Source organism: Xiphophorus couchianus, chromosome 22 (assembly GCF_001444195.1).
Source record: "Xiphophorus couchianus chromosome 22, X_couchianus-1.0, whole genome shotgun sequence".
NCBI lineage: Eukaryota > Metazoa > Chordata > Actinopteri > Cyprinodontiformes > Poeciliidae > Xiphophorus > Xiphophorus couchianus.
The window spans coordinates 11,780,259-11,799,343 of NC_040249.1; the positions used below are offsets into that span (position 1 = coordinate 11,780,259).

The 19,085-nt window shown below is 38.7% G+C and overlaps 2 protein-coding genes across 7 annotated transcripts; both read right to left on the bottom strand.

Moving 5' to 3' along the window:
* Positions 1 to 1,419: 1,419 nt before the first annotated feature.
* On the bottom strand, positions 1,420 to 13,983 carry slf2 (SMC5/6 complex localization factor 2). Of its 6 annotated transcripts, none has more exons than XM_028007488.1 (21): positions 13,815 to 13,983; positions 13,091 to 13,230; positions 10,892 to 11,508; positions 10,742 to 10,798; positions 9,676 to 9,721; positions 7,043 to 8,361; positions 6,849 to 6,931; positions 6,641 to 6,751; positions 6,374 to 6,541; positions 5,644 to 5,746; positions 5,478 to 5,565; positions 5,252 to 5,393; positions 5,053 to 5,140; positions 4,376 to 4,552; positions 4,169 to 4,263; positions 3,841 to 3,928; positions 3,649 to 3,753; positions 3,492 to 3,569; positions 3,269 to 3,355; positions 2,084 to 2,152; positions 1,420 to 1,977 (listed from the first exon to the last, which is right to left on the bottom strand). In XM_028007488.1, the coding sequence occupies exons 3-21, from the start codon at positions 11,504 to 11,506 to the stop codon at positions 1,594 to 1,596; spliced, it is 3,903 nt and encodes a 1,300-aa protein (XP_027863289.1). In that variant the 5' UTR covers positions 11,507 to 11,508; positions 13,091 to 13,230; positions 13,815 to 13,983; the 3' UTR covers positions 1,420 to 1,593. The 6 variants fall into 6 exon arrangements, with proteins under 6 accessions (XP_027863289.1, XP_027863290.1, XP_027863291.1 ...); XM_028007489.1 differs by having other exon boundaries at positions 13,091 to 13,260; XM_028007490.1 differs by lacking the exon at positions 13,815 to 13,983 and adding an exon at positions 13,613 to 13,790.
* Positions 13,984 to 14,462: 479 nt separating this feature from the next.
* On the bottom strand, positions 14,463 to 19,085 carry LOC114138493 (phosphoglycerate mutase 1-like). Its single transcript, XM_028007800.1, has 4 exons — positions 18,777 to 19,085; positions 17,514 to 17,788; positions 16,228 to 16,408; positions 14,463 to 16,045 (listed from the first exon to the last, which is right to left on the bottom strand). Exons 1-4 carry the CDS (start codon positions 18,913 to 18,915, stop codon positions 15,876 to 15,878), a joined length of 765 nt encoding a protein of 254 aa, XP_027863601.1. The 5' UTR covers positions 18,916 to 19,085; the 3' UTR covers positions 14,463 to 15,875.

Here is a 19,085-nt window from a genome sequence, read left to right on the forward strand (position 1 = left end):
TAGCACTGCTGAGGTTTAAGCAGTTCCTCTTTCTTTAACGAAATCATTGTTAGGTCTAGTGTCTCATCTTCCTTCAGACAATATTCCAGATTTTCAGTGGAGTTTAGGTCAGGCTGGCCATTCAAACACAATTATGCTATGGTAAATAAACCAGGCATCGGTACACTTAGCAGTGTGAGCTGCTGCCAAGTTCTTCTAGGACATGAAGTGAGCAACTAAAGCTTGTCAGCAGAGAAAATCATGGAAATGGACTAGTTTCCTGGCAGATGGCTGCACTGAGTTTGGATTTAATTAAACACCAGATGACAGCTCTCCCTGAATCACCACTGTGGAAATTTCACTGTTGAAGTTTAAGATTCTGTGCGTCTTCAACCTTCCTTCTTTCCTTGTCTAAATGAAATGCACTACTGACTTCCATCTGAAAGATGATTTTGGGCCACTTCAAATTAGTCTCACTTGTTCATAACCCAGGAAAAGTGTTTCTGACATTTTCTATTGTTCAGGGGTGGCTCCCACAAACTCTTGAATGGGTTTTGCTTCACAATCCTCAGGGCTGGGTTTATCCCTGTTGCCACTATATTTTTGTCTATCATAGCTTTTCCTTAAACTGCACTTTCCAGTAATGGTTGGATGAAACACTGAGCAATGACCTTTACTTGCTTGTCCTGCTTGTGGAGGATATCAATAAATACCTGCTGGAAAGGTTTTCACCATGATTTCTGGATTATTGATATTTTGCCTTACATACTACTCACATTTTAGACTAAGTGAACTGGTGCTTTTTGCTAGCTGTAAGCCATAATCATTCAAATCAACAAATAATTGAAATACATTACACTGTACAACTTCCACTTTAACTGAATTACCTTTGATCAACTGAAATTCATTTCATTCAGGTTTCCAATATGAGCCTGAATTAAATATTTTTCCCATGAAAAATGTTATGTGTAACCAAATGTATGAAATGATTTTTACATCTCAGTTAATCTCCAGTCATTTCAACATTCAAGTCAGAAATTTTAGTCACCAGCCCCTAGATAAAATAGCTTCTTTTAATACAAAGACATCATGGAAACTTACAAATAGTTTATTTTATGTACTTGGAAAAAAAGGCCTAAAAATATTTTAATAATTAAAAATATGCAACAGTGAAATCAACAAGTAGGTCATTTTTATAAATAACATGACAAAACCTGCTTTACTGACCAAATGTCATTAATGAAAAAAAAAAAAATCTTAAGTTAACAAAATATATACATTTTTACCTTTTAACGATAGCACAAAAAAACCAACGCGGAAAAATTGCAAAATGTTTTTCAGCAACGTATTAAACAAACTAAATAACTTTTAATATGTGCAAAGCACAAAAAAACAACATTTACAATGCTTTTGACCTCTGTAAACTTTGTATTCTAAACGTTTTTTTTTTATCAAATGTAAAGTTTTATAAAAATCTACTATTGCATACGGTTAACCTGAGAGTTACATATTCAAAGAAGACTAATCAGTAAGTAAAAGTGCAAATAATTTTTACTTAAAGGCAAAAGGTTTCGACAACCAGAAGAGAAAAATAAAGATATGCATGACAGAGATTCACATGACAGCATCAGGGGGTGGCGTTTTTTCCCTTTCAGCAGTCCGAGTCTCTGTGTCTGTACATTCTTTAGGACTGGGATCAATTTTCTGATCCACAGCTTGAGGCTCCATCACAGGCATTGCTTGCAAGTCATCAGTCACTTGCTCCTTTGTCGCTGTCGTTTCTCTCGCCTTTGTGTCGTCTTCCTTGTCTCCCGGATGTGCAACTACTCCCATGTTTTCTTTAACCTCCGTTTTTTCATTTTCTCCTTTATTTTCGGCAATTAAAGTATCATTCTCATTAATTATGGTTTCTTCATCGTCTTCAATGAAAACTGCTTCTTCATCGTCTTCAGTGTTTCCGAAGGTTTCCACAGGTTGCCAATAATCATACAGCTTACCCTGCAACAAAAATTATAAACCATTGCAAAGATGGTTCAAATTGCTGAAAAATGTTTTAATATATTCAAAGAAGCGGCGGTGAGGGAAGTAATTATGTGTACTATACATTGAGAGGTCTAGTTTTCTGGAGGAGCATCTGCCACTTTGTGTAGATCCTGGCTACCAGATCCTTCACCTAGAAGAGGAATGCAGACATTATGCACGGCTTTAAACATATACAGTTTGTTCCTGTTAATCAAAAAGCTTTTTCTGATGTTGCTACAGACGATGCAGCCAACAATAGAAAGTTTCAGTTGGTAAAGAAATATCTGCATTAATAATTTAATGATAAAAAGGAACATCTTTATATCTCTCTCTGGGAGAGATTTTGCTCATTTTGTACCTTAGTTTTTTTATAAGCCTTCATTTTTTCAGTATAAAATGATGAAGGCTACTGCTGGACGTTTGGTCCTGACAATGTTCACATTTGCACCTGCCAAGGGGAGTTTTCATGTTCACTTTGATGTGATGATATAGTAATTTTTCATGTTAAAGCCACAGCCTACTGTAAAAAAAAATCTAGTTAAAGGAATGTGATGAATAACATCTACCAGCAGGAGGTCATGCTTTCTTATTTTGGTTTGATTGGAGTCACAGGGTGTTATTTTGAGTCAAGAATTTATACTTGAGCGAAATTGGGATGCAAATTGGAAAACTGACCTGGAGCTAGGGTTGGGAGAAATGGACTTTAATTTTTATGTCAATACTTTGTGATATTTATAGTGTCATGGTAACAGCCTTTGCAAACAGAGATGAACAGATAATTATTAGCTGTAATGGCAAGTTATTAGACATGGACACTAGAGCCCATATATTGGTGTGTTGCATCACCACATCAGAAATTTAAAGTAGTTCCCCAAATTGCAAGGCGGTACAAAAATAATGTCCTAAAACAGAGAAACTTGTGGAGATTTGTGATTTTGTTGCAGCTTTTCTTCTAAAAGCAGTGAAGTAGATAAATATGGCCTTTTAGTAATAAAACGTGAAATCTGACACTTAACTGTTCTTATTCACCTCAATTATGTTTTGCATAGCCAATTAGCACTTGAAAAGACAAAATTGTAGTTATTATGTAAAATTTTATGAAAAATCCTAAAAATAAATGCACTACAAAATTTAAACTGAAATGTTTTCAGGAAGCCAGGTTTAAACATCTGCCTAAACATGTTAGTTAAGAAAATGCTGTAATCTACATGTATTTGCAACGGATCCAGATACATTTTTCCCATTTATATTTTGAGGTCGTCCCCACCTTGCTGCGGTAAAGGCATTTTTCGCTTTCTCTGATGTCACATTTAACATGTGTTTCCAGTTCGGATGACAAAACAAGCAGCTGCGCCTAAAGAACAAAAAAATAGATAAAAAAGAAAAACAAATCTCCTTTAGTTGGATTTCTAGTATCCAAAATTCCATTGTGATTTGTTTAAACTAAACTGAATTCCAACAGCACTGCAGAAAAAAGAAAAAGAAGTTACCTTCTGCTGAGGTGTGAAGACCTGTAAATTGGACGCCTCATTTGTCAGAGTCAGAAGGCTATAGCACAGGTAGTAGGCCTGGAATGCATAAGAAACTTGTGTAAAAATAAAATTGATATCTTCTTTTTGTGATGCTACTCCTTAAATCTGTCCTCACCTGTTGGTCTTGAGTTGCCATGTCCTCCTCTTTGTCTTTCTGCTGGATACTTCGGAGGAGGGCGGAGGGTTGCATTTGAGGAAGATACGGCCTCAACTCGGCAAGCTGCCCACAATGCAAACGACATTTTTTAACATGACTGAATTCAAGCTTCTGTAGAACGGATGCCTCCAATACTTTAAGAGAGCTTACCGGAAGTTCTGTCTCCACAGGGATATAGGTGCAATTTCCATCCAACAACTTAGAGATGAAGCACATGCTTAGATGGCGGCGGAGTTCTCTACTCAGAGAAACCCAAGAAGGAAACAATGAGATTTTAACTGAGATAAAGATAATATAACTAAATGCAGAACCCCTCCTTACTTCTAAAATGTACGATATTTATGTAATACTTTGCATGATAGGATTTGAAACCACTAGGTTTTTGTAATCTCACTTGCACATTTTGATTCTTTTACATCGTTAATATAATGTGAGAAAACTAGATTTAAAATAAATGCATTAAAAAATATATACTCACTTTCCACATTTACTGTCAGGTAGGAGCTGAACCAGGAGGCACATGTTGTGATGATCATCTGTTAAATCAGTCAGAGCTTTACAGACTCTCGGCAGCTACAGCGGAGAAATAATGTTACGTCAGCAATTTAACCACAGCTTAAAGTGTAAAGAAACACAAAAGCCATTTTTGAAGAGTGGGAAGTGATTTTTTTTTTTTTAAACTGACCACAGAAGACCAGTCACTGATGTTGTTGATTATTGTATACAGCAGACAGCTCACTGCTACGTTGGACTGGAGGATTAGCCGTGTGTCAAGGCTGATTCTTCCCACCACAGTAAGCAGCAACAGCAGCTCATCGTTGCTGTATGCATGAGGGCAGAGCCCCATACAGTAAGACAGGTACTGGGAAAAATGTCCAAAAAAAAGCAAAACAAGGAGGAATAGTGAAACTGGTTAGATAAGGTTTACTCGTTTTCACTCTAATAGGCGAGGTCTCGTTACAGTAAAATCAGTTGCATAAAAAAAAAAAAGGTAACTTTTAGCGTGTTTTCACACCTGGTAGTTCAGTAAATTTGGTTCAATTGTGGGGCCAAAATTGCAACATTTTTATTATTTTTAGTTGGTGTGGTTCGTTTTCACACTGAACTGCGTCAAATACACAAAACCTTTCAAAAAACCTCTTCACCCCCTCGCCTGTGGTGAGGGTCCATATTAAGAGTTTGATTGCACATTCACATCTCCAAAAAATGAGCCGCACTTTCCAGGCAAACAAATCAGAGTTTGATTAAAGCGGGGTAAACAAGACTTTTATTTTGGTAACACTTATAAGATATTCAAGAAAAACCTTTACTGAATAAAGGTCAATCTTAAGTGTAACAAATTAAAACTTCCTAATTGCTCACCTTTAAGATGTTTGTGCAGTTGTGTTCAGGGAAACTGATCTCTTCATTGTTGTTAGTAGGAGACTCACTTTTGAGATAGACATCCTCTCTAAACAAAGAAAAAAACCCTTGTCATTTCAAACAAAGTGACTTCGTTATTTCATGTCTTATTTCTAAATGCAAAGCAGCAACGTGACTGATTCACAGAGCAGTCACTCACAGCAAATCTCCCTCTGTGAATGATGGCTGCAGACTCTCAAAGGGGAAGAGTGTCACAAATGCAGCACCCATGTTCATAAAGACCAGCGTCACATCTGCCAAACTGGGAACCCAAACTTCAAACTTCTGGTTGTCATTGTTCACTAAGTGTACAAACAGAAAAAAAACACATCACTTTTCCCTCAGTAAAAGAAAAAAAAAAGTAGCCAATGAGGGGAGATGCTAACCTATCTGATAAGCAGCAGAACAGGCGATGTCACAAAGGGCTCGCAGGATCTTATTGGATATGATCCTTTCACTATGGACCGACATCATCTATGAAGAACAGGTGAAGGTTTAAAAACAGTTTCTCAGTTTCTGTGACGCAGCTTCTGCAGAGTGTGTTGGGCGTACCTTGAAAAGAAAGCAGGTAACCTGAGCTGGACAAGGTGAGTTGCAGTAAGCTTCCTCAAACAGACCAACATTCAAGTGCAGTCTCAACTGAGCAGGACTGGACCTGCAACGAGACAGGAGACATAAACAAACAAGATGAAACTTTACATTGGTTCAACACCATTAGTTTGCCAACGACCAACAGAGGTTACATTGTTGAATACAAGCTCCAGTACAGGAAGTTGCCCAAAGTTCAAGCATAAACAAAAAAATTATGCATGCTGAGGAACTTCCTGTGGCCTCTCTAAATGGACTTTCTGAAAATAGAGGAAAATTAAATGATTCACAGGTTAGAGCATTTGGGTGATCTGGTCTACTGTCACAATCTACTTCATCATTGTTTTAATAATGTTTAGAAAAATAATCTATATTCACACGGCTCACTTCGCTGTGGCATCTTTTGTTGCAATTACAGCTACAAGTCTTTTTGTGAGTGCTTCTCCTGGCTGTGCACATGAAAAGAAACTTTTGCCCAGTAACCAATTCGTAAGCACTGTGATTATGGGACAAAAGTCAGAAAAACAACAGCACCTATGTTTGATAAAGAGCAAACAGAATACTCTAGTAAAATAGTTAAATTGCCTACTCTGGTGTTTTAGGGCACGTATTTAAACACAGCTTCTATTACAAAGCACTAAGAGTTGTAAAGTGACTCCACGTGTATAAACAAACACACACGAGTACGCCTTACCAAATAAGTGTCTTCTGAGAGGCCCCTTGAGGACTGACGTGGCACTGCCTGAGCTGCAGTGAATCCTGGTGAAAGACCTGGCCGAACCTTTCCAGGTTAAAAACCATCTCCCCTGGTGGGATTTCTCTGATTGCAGCAGACATCAATGAGAAGTGCTGCAGAAACTCCCTGGAGAAGAAATTATAAATCAGTTTTCGTTTACATTAAAATCATGTTTGTCCCAGCAAGCCCAGAGTATTACTGCCAATATGCTTCGGTTTCTCTTACTGGTGTTCATTGGCAATCTCCTCCTGGTTCTCCTCTGCCGCCTCATACTCAGCTAACCTCAAGAGGTCTTCATTGCAGGCAGACAGAAGTTGTGCTTCAATCTCCTTTGCTCTGATAAAACATTTAAACAAAAGAGAAAATAAATTGAATATGGTCCAGAGACATGAGACAAAAACCAATATGCAGATTATTTTTCTGGATTATGTACTTCTTGGTGCTGTTTATCTCCTTCAACATCTGGTCCAGGTTGTTCTTGTAGACTCCTGGCTTTGTGGAGGATGACAGCAGGTGCTAAATGAAGTAAAGGGAGACAAAAAAACCCCATCAAAACCAAATTTTAAATATTGATCATGTTGCATGTTCAACTTTATGCACAAACAACACAAATTAGAAGGAGCTTACCGTTTTTGACTGAGAGCTACGACTTCCTGGCGTGTTCGGCTCCAAAATGGTTTCTTTCTGCGGCGTGTCTGGAGGCTTCGCAACGTGCTCCATCATCTCCTGGAAGGAGATTAGCGGCTCCTCGTCCTCGCTGCTGTCAGAGCTCTGGCTTGGATCTATACCATATGAAATGCTCAGGCCAAGGTCTAGTTCAACGTCAATAGAGTCTTCTTCTTTCCCCCTCTTACTCCCATCACTGTCCTCCTCCTCTAATGGTGGGGGCTTTGTGCATGGAGGGGAAGTCTCTTGCACAGAGGCTGCTGTGTCCATCTCCGAGCAACGCAAACTCTCACTGGTTTTAGGTTTCAGGGAGAGGTTGTGCTGAGGTTTAAAACTCTCATCCTTAGATTGACTTCTTGAAGAATTGACAGGACTGTGTCTGATGCCTCCATCTTCTAGTTTTAGTCGCTCCAAAGTCACAGTTGGCAAAAAGACAGTCAGGTTAGAGGCTGGTGAGGAGGCTGCCTGAAGAGGTTGTGTGACAGGAGGAGATATGGGTGTAACTGTTGGATTGCAGCTGGAACTTTTCTTTGAAGTGGGTGACTTTATCGTTTGCTCTTCCATCTTACACTTTGGGGCCTTACTTGCAGGCCTGACAACATAAACGTTGGGGTCAGGGGTGAAGAGTTGATCTATGTCGTCAAGGACAACCACTGGTTTTCGTACACGACTGGCTTTACTACGTTCTGGTGTGCTACAACTTAAACTAGGCTTAGATGCTGGTTTTGGAGAGATGCCCTCTAATTTTCTGCTTTCTGTCTTAACTGGTACACTACAGCCAGCGTTGGAGTTACTACAAACCAAACCAACATGTGGAGGTTTGCTGCACTCCTTATGATGAACTTTAGAAGAACTTGATTTGTCCTTCTTTTGGTTTTCCTCATTTTGAATCTTTGGACTCCCTTCACTCAGAGTTGAAGTTAATCTTAACTTCACTATATTATTCTCAGTGGTAATAAAGCCTTTCTTTGCCCCTGCAGATGGCGTTTTCTTTGGACAAACTAAGTCTAACCTCGAGGGTTTGAGTGTGGATGACAACGCTGAGCATGCCGGCTCAGACTTCAGAAGTCCGTTTGCTGTTTCAGGCAACAACTCAAAGACCAAGGAGGTTTTTGTTGATGGCTGACTGTCCAGTGAAGATCTTGGTAAGGTGCCAGGAGTAACTCCGTTTGTCTCTGTTGTTCCATGGTTTATTCCTTTGTGACAAGGTTTCTTGGTGTTCTTAAAGCAAGGCTCCCCCTCCCAGCGTCTCTTTTGGGATGTGCTATTCAGATCCATCACTATAAATAGAAAGAGAGTTTCCTTTCAATTAAATTCAGTAATGCTTATAGGGGCATTTTAATAATACAACAATAAAATGAGGGCGACAATATTGCTTGTTTGCTTTCGTTTTGTTTCTCTTTCTACCAAAGAGACTGGATGACAAAAAGCTCAACTCCGGTGCCTCCAGTTACTCCTCCCCTCTCGTTTCCTTGGTAACGGCTAAACACACAGAGAGCTAACGTTTCTTCCACTCGGGCCGAACCGAACACACGGACAGATAGCGAAAACGACAAAAGTCAACAATTTTCAACTTTCTCGTGTAGCATCGCTAGCCCGCGTGTGCATGTCTGCGTATATGAGCTCGAAATTTTGCATGAACGAATTACGCTGTGTGCTCGTCGGGATGAGTGCAAACTCCATAGAAATAAATGGAGACGGAGCAGCGCCGTCTCCCGCCGTGATCGTGTGACCTTACCCCCAGTACCTGGCTCCTAGTCTCCTACCACTGTGCGTAGAATAAAGCCCGGTGAAGAGGAGCCAACCGGGGAAGCGCAGATTTAAAAGTCGAACGTGACAGCTGCACAATGGGAGCGCTGTCGATTCAAACTGAAATAACCGTGATGAACCACTTAACCTGTGGAGTCGCTATGTTGTAAAACATAAAAACTAGCAACCTACATATTTGCACCGATGCTTGCTTTGGGACCGTCCTTTAGGGCTTAAACAATTCCTAGAGTGATTCGAGTACCTCGATTATTAAAATTATTCGAGGAAAATGTATCTGCCTCGAAGCTTCATTAAGTTTATTTATTATTTAATGCACCGTGGTCAGACCGGGATATTATCTGCGTTGCACAGCGCTCTCACTTCCGCCTGACTTGTTGCCGGAAGCCAAGTGTTGGCAGCATAACTTCCAATTTTCAAGTTCGGCCTGGGAGGATTTTATTGATTGATGAGAATGTAATGGGTTTTTGTGGTTTTTCGGGGGACCAATAAGCATCCTTAAAATGACGGCAGCTTTTCTAATCCCGGAGTTTATGGTTCAGAGCGAACGGCGGGATTATTTATATAAGTGAGCGGATGGACTGAACACTGCGTGCGACTGTGCTTTAGATGCGTAGCTTTACTGACTAATCGCAAAATAAATTTCATATCATCCCAGTCGCAACAAATGGGAAACTTTATTTTGTGCTTTCATTTGCTGCAAGCCATAATCAAACTCCTCAGTTACTAAAAAGTTGAGACTGAACAAGTTAATACATAATTGTAATTGTCACAATTTCTTCTTTTTTTTCAAATATTGAAAAAGTAATTGTTAATAAAAATATTACCTGGAATAATGCTTTCTCTTGAACGTGTCTGTTCATGTTGGTTGCTCTAAAACAGTAAAGCAAATAAATAAATAAATAAAAATAGTTAATAGTTATTCATTCAAATACATGTCAGTTAATGGACTAATCAACTAAGTCACTGAGTTATTATAACATTATGTCATCATAATGAGCAATGGCAAAATTATTTAGAGTAATTTCTTATGATCCGCATGGTACTATTCTGATTTGATTAATGAATTCATTTGTTTATTTATACAGACTTAGACTGACTTTATTATCATTTTGCATGCACAGGGTGTATACAGAACGAAATTTCGTTGCACAGATTTGGAGAGTTAATGTTAATAACTAACAATAGTTATATCTAAGACATTTGTTTATTATTTTTATGTATGTACTTGTAATAAAGAATTGTTCTTAAATTTAGCAGAAGTTCTGGTGTTGTTAAATATCAGTTGATTATTAGGTCATGTTATCTGTTAGTTTAACAAACATGCTGGTCTTAGTTTGAAAACAGGGCTGCCTTACTAAGAATGATGGGTGATGCTAGCTTAGTTTTTACATTACAACTGTCTGTGTATTTCCCTCAACCAGAAATTTGCTCATTTGTAGAAATTTTGCCCCCAGCTGACCAGCAGTGCTCTGCAACAGATGGGGGAGAATATGCTCCATATGGCTGGAGACAACTTAAAGGATTGTTGTACTTTCTCTAGTCTATCATTAAAAGTGATTTTAAAATCATAGAAACAGTATGAGGGAGAAAATTAAACTTCTTTTTTTTTCATTTCTACCTTTTGAAACAGGTAACCAGTCCTTGTCTATGCTTTAAATTGGGCAAGCAAAATATAATTCTGTTACTACACGCAGCCAATAAAAAGGCTTTTTAATAGTCCAGGAGCTACAATGCTGTGTCTGAAGGGTAATCTATAACTAATAGTTTTGCATTCTCTGCTGGACTCTGGAAGTTCTCTCACAGCCGTTTGCTTGACACCAGGAAGAAATCCCTTTGAGTCTGTATGAGGATGCATGGAAACTTTCTGACTGCCTCAGAGCGAACACTCACACAAGGTTTGTACAGAGGAACATTGCGTAGGAAATCTCTTAGTTTGCTGAGCAGAGCCTGGCAGAATAAGTGTGAAGAATCATAAACACTTTGCATTAATTTCTGCTTTAATGCCACAGAAACGCCATGTTAAAAGAGAGAAAGAATTACCTTATTTGGGTCTTCTCTCTGTGACACATCCTTGATTTTTCCTGAGTTAGAGGATGGGATCTTGGATTCAGTTCCTTGATCCTGTCTGAAGAGGCAGGAAGGGAGAGGGTTGCTTATATTCTTTCCAGACTGAGGAGATGGAGAATTAAATATAGTGGGAATAAAAGTTCTCTCAGCTGAGGTTTGAGTCTTAGTTTGGCTGGCTGAAACAACTTGAGGTGAGGTGAAATATCCTGAGCCCAACTGTATCATGTTCTGCTGAGGACCCAGATTTTCCCTTGCTGGAGTGGCACCATTAACCGGGCTGCTCAGAACATGGCCATGAGATGGAGAAAAGGGCTTCAGAGGACCAAGTTTGTGTTTTAACAAAGAATTCACAGGGGAAACAATGTTCGTTGAACTACTTGAAACGAGAGCTGCCGGATATTTCATTCCTGCTGGATGCCAGTTTGGGCTCAACTTGTTCATGCTGCATTCCTCCGGAGTCTGGAGAGGCAAACCTCTCCTGGGTGCCGTATGAGAAATCAAGTTTGGGACTTGAGATGGTTTGATTGGAGTCTCTTGAGGAAAACATGCGAAATGTGAAAGTGAGTGTTGCTGGAAAGCAGGATCCATCACTGCAAACAGAAAAAAAGATATCTTCGTTCAACAAGTTCAGCTGTTGTCACATTTCTGAGAAACACACAAGCACCTGTGGACTTATTGAAAATTGCCTACAACAGGACAGTATTCACCAAACTTTAAGTCATGTTTTGTTTGTGGAGTTTTACTAGTAGTGGTAGATGAATCCAAATCCTCTTTCTTTCATTGTTTAGTATGCCTTTAAGATTTGATTTGATGAACTACTATGAAAAAAGTACTGAATTTGCTGAAAATGGACATTTATTTGGCACAACCACTTCCACATCCTTAGCCAGAAATTTCAGTGATAGAAACCACAGTACATATGCAGAAGCAAAACCAGGTTATAAGGTCAGCAGACGGCGCTCAGGCCGCTGTGGAGATCTACACCAGCCTGTAGATCTCCAACAAGCTGGAGATCACAGAAGCTGACACATCAGCTTCTGTGATAAAAAAAAAATGCTTGGGAACCTTTCATAGAGCAAGCAAGGAGGCATAGGATCTGGCGCCTGTGGCCTTGAGAAGTTACAGGGAGTATCAGTAAACAGTTTGTATTTTACCACTCCCAACTTTTTTTTGTATCAGTACTTAGTGTTGTGAAAAAGAGTAGACACCTCTGAGAGACGAATTAGAAGACTGAACACTGCCCTAGTTTTTGCTAAATTAAACTAAAATCTTTTAAATATTTGTATTGTTGTCAGTCATCTTCAGCATTTTGTTTTCAGTAAGTCATTTTGAATACACAAATTCTTCAGCAGTTTTTTATTTTTATTTATTTTCCAGAAGCAACTTCATTATATCTGGTTTGGAGGTGATTCAGGTTTAGTCCTCAGCAGGGAAGATTTAATGTGTAAAGAGCTGTTAAAGTAGATTACTTTTCTTTTCAAATTGGATAAATGACTGGGTCAGGTCATCTCCAATTGATTTGCCAATTGGCTTTAATAAATAGTGTTGCAAGTGTGTGATATTTTAGCCATTTTATTTGGACCCATTTTGCAAATTCACTGAAGGCTAGCAGTGAGAATGTGCTGCCCCAGTGAAATACATTTTAAGGAATAAAACTACTGAAGAAGTTCATGCAAGTTTTGATGAAAAAGTGTCAAAACAATGTATCAATTACTTGCATATAGGGCTGCATTACTGAATGCAAGTCAGGTGCCTATGCTGATCATAAAGTTATGCGTGACAAAGATTTAGATTATCCAGGGTAGACAAGTGGTCAAAAGTCGGTGGCTACTCCTTTCAAATTGAGCAAAACTGGCCAGCACAGATAACTGAATTTCTTTTTTATAAATACATATTCAAAAAGGGCAATAATAACATACAATTTCTGGGATCAGTAAAGTATTGACTTTGTATGTACCTGCGTAATACAGTAAGAGCTGGGAGAGCAGACTGGACAAAAAAAATGACCTAGTAACTGCCATATAAGAAATTCACAGCTCTGTTTAGTGAATATTAAGCTGTTTTAAACAAAACATAAAAAAAAAAAGCTTTAACGAAAAATGCATTCTTTCAACTTTTGTAAAATGCACTCGTTATCTTGGAATCGTAAATACAGAAATGACATTTTGTTACCTGAATTGGTATTTTTGCTGCAAAGCTTCACAATGTGGAGGGTGTCCTGCTGCTGTGCTTCGGGGAGAAGTAATCCTCAACTACTCTAAAAAGTCAAACCAGGACTCTTTGTAGATCGTTCACGAATGGATGTCCGTTCACTAAGACGACAGAAATGCAACTCAAACAGGCTGTTTTCAAAAAAAAAGTAAAGGACGCCATAGCGTCACACGTTTATGTCAAACTGAGCTCTCGCTCCACCGCACACAGGAAAACTCCAGCTCTGAACTGAGAAAGACTACCAATCCGAGTTTGCTACGTAAATGAAAACACGAGGAACTTATTTATGGGGCTTAGGCGTTAACACATGTTTAAACGCTTTGACAATAATGAGATTAAGCGAACTTGTAAATGTCATCACAGCACGGTGGCGTTTTAATCACAAACGACCACAAAGCTAACTCCTAGCTAACAACAAAGAAGGTGCACAGAACTTTATAGAAACATGCTTGTTATTCTTTAACTTACGATCATTCTACTGACCTACAGCCACTTCCTGCATGTGTACTACCAGCAAGAGTCTTAAAATACGTACACAGAGAAAGATACATACGTTTTACAGTAGCTTAATAATAGTAAATACTAGCAAGCCGCCGTTCCAGGAAGTGAGTTTAAGCTAGGCGGCGGTTGACGCGCCTACAAACTTAACCATGTGGTAACAACAACGTCAACGGGATTCTTTTACCGCATAGTTCCTTGATTTTCAGAAGTCTTCTCCATTGGAAGAGTCTTATGATTAGTTCATGACAGCCTTTAACCGAAATGACAAGACCGAGGATTTCCAGTGCTACAACTGTTCCACCACAAGTTTTTGTCCCGCTTTCTACTGTGTCGTTGTTACACGAACTGCATTCTGGAAGTTGAAGTCCAAGTCAAGCATTTTACTTCCGAGGGACTTCCGTGTTAACACAACCGTTCTTCCCCGAACCGTGGTAAAAACATTATTTTTAAAATATTTGTTAAAGTACTATTTTGTCATCGAAGTGATCAAATTACTGTCCAAGGAATGAAAAGGAGGACTATTTACACACATAGAAGTGTTCAACTGTAGGTCGCTACAGTGCCCATTCTTTTTGAATAATAATATTTATAATAAAATAACTACAACATTCCAATCCACTGTAATGCAGATCGCTTGTGGAAATTGTGTCTGCCAGCAGCAATTCATGTTTGATTCTTTAAAAAACAAACTTGTTTTGTTACCCCAGAATTTCACTTCCTTTGAGCATTAAAGTATGTTTTATTAGAACAGATTTAAATTAAATATTTTCGAAGAAGCAAATGAACAGTCAAACTAAAACAGCAGAAGCGTTATCAAAATCACTCACACTGACAGCGTGGCCTCATTTTATTCCATTGAAATCCCCAAGGTAACCATTTGGACATTATTGTTGGAAGCACAAACACAGTAAGACATGGCCACCTGTTGAAACTGACAGGTGGGTCAAGGAGAGCAACTTTTAATTGTACTCTTCACAAATCTAGTCTTTATGGGAGAGAGGGAAGAAGAAAGCAACTGATTACAGAAAGCCACAAGCACTGTTTGCAGATTGCCACACGGCACATCATATAGAGGACACAGGGGATACATGCTCTGGTCAAATGAGATAAAAGTTAAACTTTTTGGCCAACAAGCAAAAGTCCACATCACCCTAGAATCATCATCCCTGTGGTGATGTTTATATTTAAAATCACCTTCTCCAAGAAGTACTTTCCATAAAGAGGCAGGAAGACAACACAGACATACACACACTTTTTGATTTATTAGTTAATGGTTCTTTTAAGCAACACACAATACATTGCATAAATTAAAACAAGCAAGCATTCAACAATATTGTAGGACATGGTGGGAGGCACATTAAACCAATAGCAAACCAAATATGGTGAAACAACACAAAAAACTCTGCTCTTAGCACTGTAAAATTGGTGAACTCTTAGCAAAATAAGGGAATTATCCTTTTTTTATACAGTGTCATACTTACAAAGAGATTTTAGTCAATGTTCAAAGAGAGACAAAGGTTGCTAGATTACAGACAAAAACACAGACAACATTCATAAACATGGTACACAGCCTAAAGACATGCAGTGAAAGGAAAACAGTTACCTGCTCTAAATATCCCATCCCACTCTCAAGAGATTGAAAAATTTGACAGCTGTTTCCTTTGAATAGTTTTCCTGAAGTAAACATTGAAAATTGAGCAATTAAAAGCACATACTCAAAATGCCACATGCAATCACCTTGTCCCACACATTAAACAAGGACAGGGGAAGATTGGTCCTTATCCCTGGTGCAGAAAACAGACTACTTAAAAACACAGAATAAACATAGAAAGAGTATGTAAGTTCTTACTAGTTGCAAACATACTATGCATGTTGAGCATCAGAAACGAAACTAAAATCTTATGAGCTTCTAGCTTATGGCAACAGTCGAGTTTCGTTCAAGTCATTAAATATATTTTACTACAAGCTTTAACAAGTCCTAATAAATATTATTTTAAGGTTATAATTTTTCCTATCTCTTGAGAGCTGTGCTTTCAATTTCTCTGAAACATATCCATCCATATTTGTGATTTGCCCTGCATGAAGCCAGAAGAACAATCTCTAGCATTTTGTTCATACTGTAGAACCTGAAACATATTAGCATTTGGGAAACACACTAATCTGAGGTCAGCTTTCAGGGATTACTTATACCTTCACACTAAATAGACTATTATGTTTATTTATTTATTTATTCATTTCTCTCTTGTTACTTCTTGGCTTTTCCTTGAGCAGCAACAGCCTCCATGGCTTTGCGTACAGTCTCCTCGTTTCCCAAAAACTGCATAGGCTTCACTGGCTTCAGGTTCTTGTCGAGCTCATAGAGGATCGGGATGCCAGTTGGCAGGTTCAGCTCCATGATGGCTTCGTCTGACATTCCTATGGATTGTTACACACAGAAAGCTAATTCTCATTAATGGATAAATTATTCCACTGATTTATAGGAAACTTTTTGCATGCCAATCCTGCTTGTTGAAAACGTGTGTTCAAAGAAAACAAATTGACACCAAGTAATGAAGAATATATTTTTAGAGTGAATTGTAAAGTGCATCGGCACCCACCCTCCAAGTGCTTCACAATTCCCCTCAAACTGTTTCCATGGGCAGCAATGAGCACCCGTTTCCCCTGTTTGATCTGAGGAGCAATCTCCTCATTCCAGAAAGGCAGTGCACGTGCAATGGTGTCCTTCAGGCTCTCGCAGGATGGCAGCTGGTCCTCAGTTAGGTCTGCATAGCGACGATCCTGCAAAGAAAACCACACCAGAATGTAAGGTTTTACAGAAAAGAAGAAACAAAAGATATTTTGAACTCTTTTACTAACATTTGGACATAAATTGGTTTCCAAATGGTGCGCAAACCGGTGCCTTACATATGTGCTTGCACCAAGCTGTCTGAAGCAGGTTTGTAAATTCGATAAATTTGTGGAAATGTTTAGTTGAATCAGTTGTTTAAAATGACAGGTATAGCAGAAAACTAAACCAAACTGACAGAATGGACAGGGAGATCATCAATCACAAAGGCAACCAAGGAGCCGAAGGTATAGGAGGATCATTTGACAGAACAATGGTTAATTGTACACTGTTATACACCCTTTATTGGGAGAGTGGAAAGAATAATTAATAACAGAAACCCAAAAGAAACACTTCTTGCAGATGACCAGAAAATGTATAGAGAACATAAGGGAGACATGCTCAGGTCTAATAAGGCAAAAGTTGAACTTTTTGGCCAGCATGCAAACCTCCACATCACCCCAAAAACACCAGCCCTGCAGTGTGGAAGTAGCAACATGCTGTGGGAATGTTTTTCATCAGCAAGAAAAGGGAAATTGATTATTATGTGCTAGTTTTTGGTGCATCACATAAAATCCCTAAAAAATAAATTGAAGTTCATAGCTGTGACAAAATCCAAAGAGTTAAATGGGTATCGATACGTTTGGAAGGTTCCCTGACCTTTATATCTGCCTAACCATTTCAAAATATGACCATTCCACCTTATCTGAACTTTGAACTTAAATCCAGAAGTACTCTATTGTGCCAGTCACATATTAACTCTCACTAGACATCCTGTTAGGCAATAACATTAGGGTACTGCAAGCAAACAAAAGGGAATTGAATCCCAGCGGTTATCATGTTTCGTTCCATATTATATGTGCAATTCCTTTAACCCAATATTGTCCTTTAAATATTGCAGGTATTTCAGTTATCATTCAGACCTGACTGAAAAAATATACAAGGCATGCCTCCATTTTGTTATAATGTGCAAGCACTAAGCCAGTCAACATGTACAAAATCCGAATGCCAGCATAGCTGATTGTCTGTGTATTTGCACTGGAGACAATCATATCAAACCTTGCTGATGATAGTGTAGTAGTCATGGTCTGGGCCCATGGGGGGAGGAGGGATGTCAAATGAGCGCCTCCAGATTTTCACTTGGGCCTCTCCGTGCTTAGCCGCTGTTTCAGCTTTGTTAAGCCCAGTTAGACCTCCATAATGGCGCTCATTGAGCCGCCAGGTCCGATGGACTGGCACCCACATTTGATCAATGCCGTCTAAGACGAGCCATAAGGTCCTGATGGCCCGCTTCAGTACCGAGGTGTAGCAGAGATCAAACTCAAAACCAGCATCTGTGAAATGCAGATAGAGACACAAAGACAATTGTGTTAAACATAAACTTATTTTATTAGCATCACAACATTTCGGACCAATTTGCAGAATATGAAATTTGCATTTTACTCTTAAAACATAATCCAGAATCTCTGTTGTCACAATTTAATGTTAGATTATTTTTTAACAATTGGAAATAGATCATCAGTGAAATTTATTGTATTCCACAAGTAGGACTAACTTTGACTGGATCTATAAATCTTACCAAATGATTTGGATAGGAGTTGGAATTAATTAGATGCATGTGAATTAAATTCAAACTCAGTTGGATTCTACATTGCATATAATGCACTATTCAGGATTTTCCTATTTAACGACCATTTATGGTTTTCTCTGCCAATTTTGTTGCTTTTTTAAAATAAAAGTCCTTTGGTGGATGAAGCTATTTTGTAGTGCCTAGAGATGATATTTATTGTGAAAGGGTGTAATAAATAAATAAATAAATAAAACTGCACAACTGAATGCAATGAAAGTTATCTGAAACATGTTTTATGAACAATTAAGGAAAAACGCCAAAAATATTAATATGAATATATTACAGTAAATTAGGGCTACGAATATGATATGTCTTGTCACTGAGGAGTCATAAAAGGATTTTTCTTAAAATTTCTTTTTGATTTACACAACAGGATCCTTGATTTCGTTTATAACATTTCTGTATCTTATTGCTAGAAAAATGACGAAGAATCATTTGCCCGACTAATATCTGACTATTTAACTGTAAGCTATTGTCATCTCTCCTTGACCTGGAAAATAAACATTTTTCAACAACCTGTGTAATGTTATTGCACTCGCACCACGTCAAAAAGCACATTCTGTCAATCTCGTTCAGTGTCGGTTTGCGACCTGATGCATGCAGCTGCAATGATGCAACTCACTGTTGCATGTCTGGATTAACATCGCGCCGGATTGCCGCAGACAATTATAAAACGCCAGTAGCCCCCACACCTTTAAGAGCCTGTCCTCCTCTCTTCGCCTCCTTCTCCCCGGTTTCGCTCAAATCTGCATCGAACCAGCCGCAGAAACGATTCTCCTGGTTCCAGTTGCTCTCTCCGTGGCGAATCAGCACCAATTTGAAGGCCGCCATGTTCAATATTGCTCTGCAAGCTTCGATTGTTAAAATAAATATAAACTATCAAGTTGATTCAAACAGCTGATGCTGGTGATGGTGATGATGATGGTGGGCTGAGAGCGTGCAGCTCCAAGAAGCAGACAGGTCAAATCTTTGCTTTCAAACGTTTTTATTCTGGGGATTGG

Excerpts from the sequence above, each read along its gene's own strand:
- slf2 (XM_028007488.1), bottom strand. The coding sequence starts at position 11,506 with ATGGATCCTGCTTTCCAGCAACACTCACTTTCACATTTCGCATGTTTT. Across the intron at positions 5,394-5,477 it reads TTCTGCTGCTTATCAGATAG|TGAACAATGACAACCAGAAG; the intron begins GTTAGCATCTCC and ends TTGTACACTTAG. Across the intron at positions 3,356-3,491 it reads TCTTCACACCTCAGCAGAAG|GCGCAGCTGCTTGTTTTGTC; the intron begins GTAACTTCTTTT and ends TTTGTTCTTTAG.
- LOC114138493 (XM_028007800.1), bottom strand. The coding sequence starts at position 18,915 with ATGGCGGCCTTCAAATTGGTGCTGATTCGCCACGGAGAGAGCAACTGG. Across the intron at positions 16,409-17,513 it reads ACTACACTATCATCAGCAAG|GATCGTCGCTATGCAGACCT; the intron begins GTTTGATATGAT and ends TTTTCTTTGCAG. Across the intron at positions 16,046-16,227 it reads AATTGTGAAGCACTTGGAGG|GAATGTCAGACGAAGCCATC; the intron begins GTGGGTGCCGAT and ends AACAATCCATAG.